Source organism: Mya arenaria, chromosome 3 (genome assembly GCF_026914265.1).
Source record: "Mya arenaria isolate MELC-2E11 chromosome 3, ASM2691426v1".
Lineage (NCBI taxonomy): Eukaryota > Metazoa > Mollusca > Bivalvia > Myida > Myidae > Mya > Mya arenaria.
In genome coordinates, this window is record NC_069124.1 from 3557691 (window position 1) to 3562435 (window position 4745).

Here is a 4745-nt window from a genome sequence, read left to right on the forward strand (position 1 = left end):
GTGCTGGCTTCGTGTTTGCTCCGTGTTCATCCGTTGTGGTGCGTGTTGGGTCCGAGAGACCGTCAAGATAATTTCACCCAGAATCACCTAGGATCAAAATATCTCTTGATCCGGGGTGTTCCGTGCTATTCCGGGGTTTACCGTGTTGTGTCCGGCGTCGGTGTGACTGTAGTTTAACAACTCGGAAACGTTGTATAAACATACATTTTCAATTAATATGACATCAATTCCGAGACTTACACTCTATAAGCAAAAAATCGTTTTTTATTACACCGATTTGTATCATTTGAAATTGCTAAATTTTGACATTATAAGTCCGCATATCGAAGTGAAAACAATATGTCCTTTGTTTAACTTTTTTGATTCTGACAGTATCGTGGAAAACAGCAAGCCTAAATGGGGCCGAATGTAATTGCTAATAAAACGTTTACTGTCGTCTCTACAACAATGTGTTTGATAATAATTATCGTTTTCAGTAATAATTTACAGAAAAGATTAACGAAATTAATAGTTTTTCTATATGTGTTGCCTGTCAAATACCTGTATTTTAAATATCGTGATATTATATCGTCCAACATGATATCGCAAAACCGGAATAATGCGGTATATAAAACAGCCTTGACGAACAAAATACCTTTAAAGATGCACTCCCAAATAAGATGTAGCACAATTGATCAATTGTTTTGATTTACCGAAAAGGATAAATAAATATGGAAAATAGTGGTTCTTATGAATTATGCGGTGTTTAATTTGGAAGAAAGGTGCAGAAAGCACGGTGTTTGTACCTTATGAGACCATAGTTGATTACTGATACTCTTTTAGCACTCACCAGTCATTTACTATTTGTGCGTTTTCAGCTATTAAATACACGTTTACGATATTGTTATCTATAATTAATATTTTCCAGAAAGGCACTATATAGTAAGTACTCAAAGGTTTATTATTCAAAATATATGTTTGTTATTATGTGTAGAATGTACTGATTTTAAATACGAGTGTCACTTTAAATACTTGTTCTAGAACAGAAAGGACTCCCTCAGCCATTGGCCAATGATTTTGCACACGGTGAATTTAGATAACGGATAGATATATATTTATAAAGCAGCTGCTTCAACTAAATTTATTGATATCTTAAATTTCACATGGTAGATTTCTTTGGATAGTATTTATATATACATACAATGGTAAGCTTTTCAGACTTTTGAGAATGTGTAATGATGTGCACTTTTAGCAATGTTGTGATTTAAGACAGTTGCATTGCAAAATATTTCGGCATTAGTTAAGGCGAAATTAAGCCCGAAAAGGTTAGGTTACAAATTCTTCTTCATTATTGTATTAGATTATTTTTAAGTTTAAACATTCATTTTTATTACTTAAAAAGACATCGACATAGTACACTGAATGTCTCGTGGGTATACGGGTTGACATAAAATATAAAATAGATAGGTAAACGGGAAAATATTGAACCATTTGAACAACGTCGCAAACATATACAACTCATTCACCACTTGATGCATTTGGTATCTAAAACAGAACAAAACAAATACAACATCAAGATGAATCTTTATTTTAGGAAAGATATTGTTAACTACCGCACAACTCCCTCCTCCACTTAATAGTAAAAAAACAAGAGACATGACTTGTTGGTCCACGAGAGGAATTATATATAGCATTATATATAATTATTCCTGGAAACCACACTATTTATTGAGACACCGAGTTATCTTATAGTTTATGAAACTCAGGTAAATAGAAAGAAAGTAATCCATATCAGCGATGTTGCTAAGCGATCAATTTTATAACGTTTTCAATGAATTTTCGAGATAGTTTTTACATTACATCATTAACATATTTAGTACACTTATCAAAGGATTTTCCATTATACAGAAAGTCTTAGCCGAACTTCCGACAGACCTCAATGCTGAGGCTATGGTCCTGGACGCTCCAGAACAGAAAACGTTTTGCGACCGCCCGTTCCCCCTAGTTCTGCGACCCAAGGACGGCACATGCGCGTCGACGATCAGTACGCTGCAGTGGGTAGCCACAAACCGCGATAGTCTTCAGGAGCTGCTTCTAAATTTCGGCGCAATTCTCTTTAGGGACTACTCATTAAATACGGCCGAAGATTTCGACGCTTTCGTGAAATCGTTCGATTACGAACCACTTCCATACGTTGGCGGCGCGGCGCCGAGGAGGGTTGTCACCGGAAATGTGTTCACAGCGAACGAGGCGCCACCGGATCAGCTGATTCCTTTTCATCACGAAATGGCTCAAGTGCCTACATTCCCATCCGCTCTGTTCTTTTACTGCGACACGGAACCTAGTACGGGCGGACAAACGCCGCTCGTGATATCTAATCAGGTTTATAACGAGATGTGCAAAAGAGACAAATTATTTGTCGAAGCACTTGAGGAGAAAGGCGTTGTCTACCATCGGGTTCTGCCTGATGGAGATGATCCTACTTCCCCTATTGGCCGCGGTTGGCAGTCAACATACCAGACTACCGACAGGAAGGAGGTCGAGGACAAATGCCACGAGCAGGGCACAGTCTTCGAGTGGCTCCCAAATGGCTGCCTCCGCACAAGCACCGCCGTACTTCCGGCTGTGAGAGTAGACCCTCGCACTGGAATCAAAACCTGGTTCAATTCTATTATTGCAGCTTACCTCGGGTGGAGCGACAGCAGAAACGACCGGAAGAAAGCCGTGACGTTTCCTGACGGGACACCGATGCCAGAAGACTCTATGGAAACACTTAACAACGTGTTTGAAGAATTAGCGATCGACTTCAAATGGCAGAAAGGTGACGTGGTTATGGTTGACAATAGACAGGTCCTACACGGCCGTCGATCTTTTACACCGCCTCGAAGGATTCTCGCCGCCCTCTGTAAATAGCCGTGCTTATTGACCATTGCTTTGTACCATGGTGATCAAATGTTTGCATTGTTCGTATTCTAGTTGCATTGAACTGTTTTTTTCAATCGATAGAGATTTGTTGATCACCTTTCACGTAAGTTATACGCTGAAATAAAACCGTTGGAAAAATCAGGTTTTCACTACTTCTGAACGCCACAAGAAAAGAGAGAGCCATATTATCATGTATTACACATTTATGATACGTTTAAGAAATCTCTAAGATTTAAGATATAGCTTTAAGATAAGGCACTTAATGAATTGTCTCCAAACATGTTTGAGAAACTCGATACGCATCATCTAAAACAAAAGATCAGCATCCATAGTCTACCTGAACAATGTCCTTCACGGATTATAGATAAACAGTGCACTAATATTTATGTAAATACATCAAGGCAGAGATCCACAAAGTATATCCAGAAGAGCAATTAGGAATTTATTGAAACTGTATTGATGGTAATGAAACGTGCGCCACGGTCAAGTTCATTTTATACCAATGCGGAATTCCATTTACCAAAGTTATATCAGTTATCCAGAGGGACCAGAAGAAATGACTATGCGTGTTTGTTACCTTTTTGGCGTTTAGTCATTGTGCATAGCGTGCCATTAAACAGGATAGTGGACTTTTTGGCTCAATATAGCATTACACACTGACTTTTAAACTTATATAATCAAAGCACTGAAGGCACTGGCGTGCTTGCAACATAAAAAAACAACATAGGATGACATGTTGAAGAATTGAAACAAACAAGGTGGCAATTATAACATAAGACGTAATCTAACTTTTATAGCAAACAATCATAGAACTTCCGATAAGATGCCGTAATCATATGTAGGCGTCCTGTAAATTTTCACTTACTGGAGTTCATACTATTTCATTTATTTTAATGAATGTGACGAAAGCTGACAGCAAATAAGATCATGCTCGGGCAGAAACCAGTAATGGTGTCCATTTACAGTGGCCATAAGAAGGTACCCCTTGCGGTGATCGAATTCACAACCTGTTGGGTAAGTGGTGGACACCTATACCGCTAGACCACTATCACTCTCGTTAAGTGCACTTATTGTAAATGCCGGGTCAGTTAAATACGTCCAATTATTAGTGCATATTGTGTCGTTTGAATATAAAATCAAATATAATGTGGAACTGCTATATGGTATAAGGGCTTGGTCGTGTAATGAAAAATATTATTGCAATATTCAACTCTCGGAAAATAACGTTAGTTCCGATATATACACTCCATAAACAGTTCTTCTCAACAACGTGTATATTTAAAATTGTGTTTGTTTGAAATTATTAATCCGTTTAACGAAGTGGAAAGATGGTGTCTTTTGTTTGATATTTTTTTATTCTGATAGTATCGTGAAAACAAGCTGGGTCCGAATTTGTTTGTAAATAAAACGTTTGCTTTCGCATCTGCTAGTTGTTTAAACGTAACATTCATTATAGTTAGCTATAGAAAAGGTGAATAAAAAACAGTATATGATTCTACTTTTTCTAAAAACTAAAAGAGTCCGTGTTGATAACGACCAAGTAATGCCGATGTTGCTGCTATAAATTCTACATAAAGAACCCCCACCATAACTTGTGTAAAATTAACGCCAATTTTAACATAAGTGTAACGAGTTTTTCATAAGCAAAATAGTCTATAACATTGGTATTAATATGTGTCAAATTGCGGTGTTTTAAAATATGGTGATATTCTGTTGTCTGAAATGATATACATTAAAACAGCATATATTGCGGTATAGCGCACGCGCATGTGTACCAAGCGAAATACACTGAATACTTGTTTTAGAAAACAACTGATTGGTTTAACTTCATTTGTCTGATG

General features: G+C 37.4%; 1 protein-coding gene across 1 annotated transcript; it reads left to right on the top strand.

The window, feature by feature from the left end:
• The first annotated feature begins 1130 nt into the window (after positions 1–1130).
• LOC128228909 (uncharacterized) lies at positions 1131–3045 on the top strand. Its single transcript, XM_052940453.1, has 2 exons — positions 1131–1184; positions 1888–3045. Exons 1-2 carry the CDS (start codon positions 1182–1184, stop codon positions 2890–2892), a joined length of 1008 nt encoding a protein of 335 aa, XP_052796413.1. The 5' UTR covers positions 1131–1181; the 3' UTR covers positions 2893–3045.
• The last annotated feature ends 1700 nt before the right edge of the window (positions 3046–4745 follow it).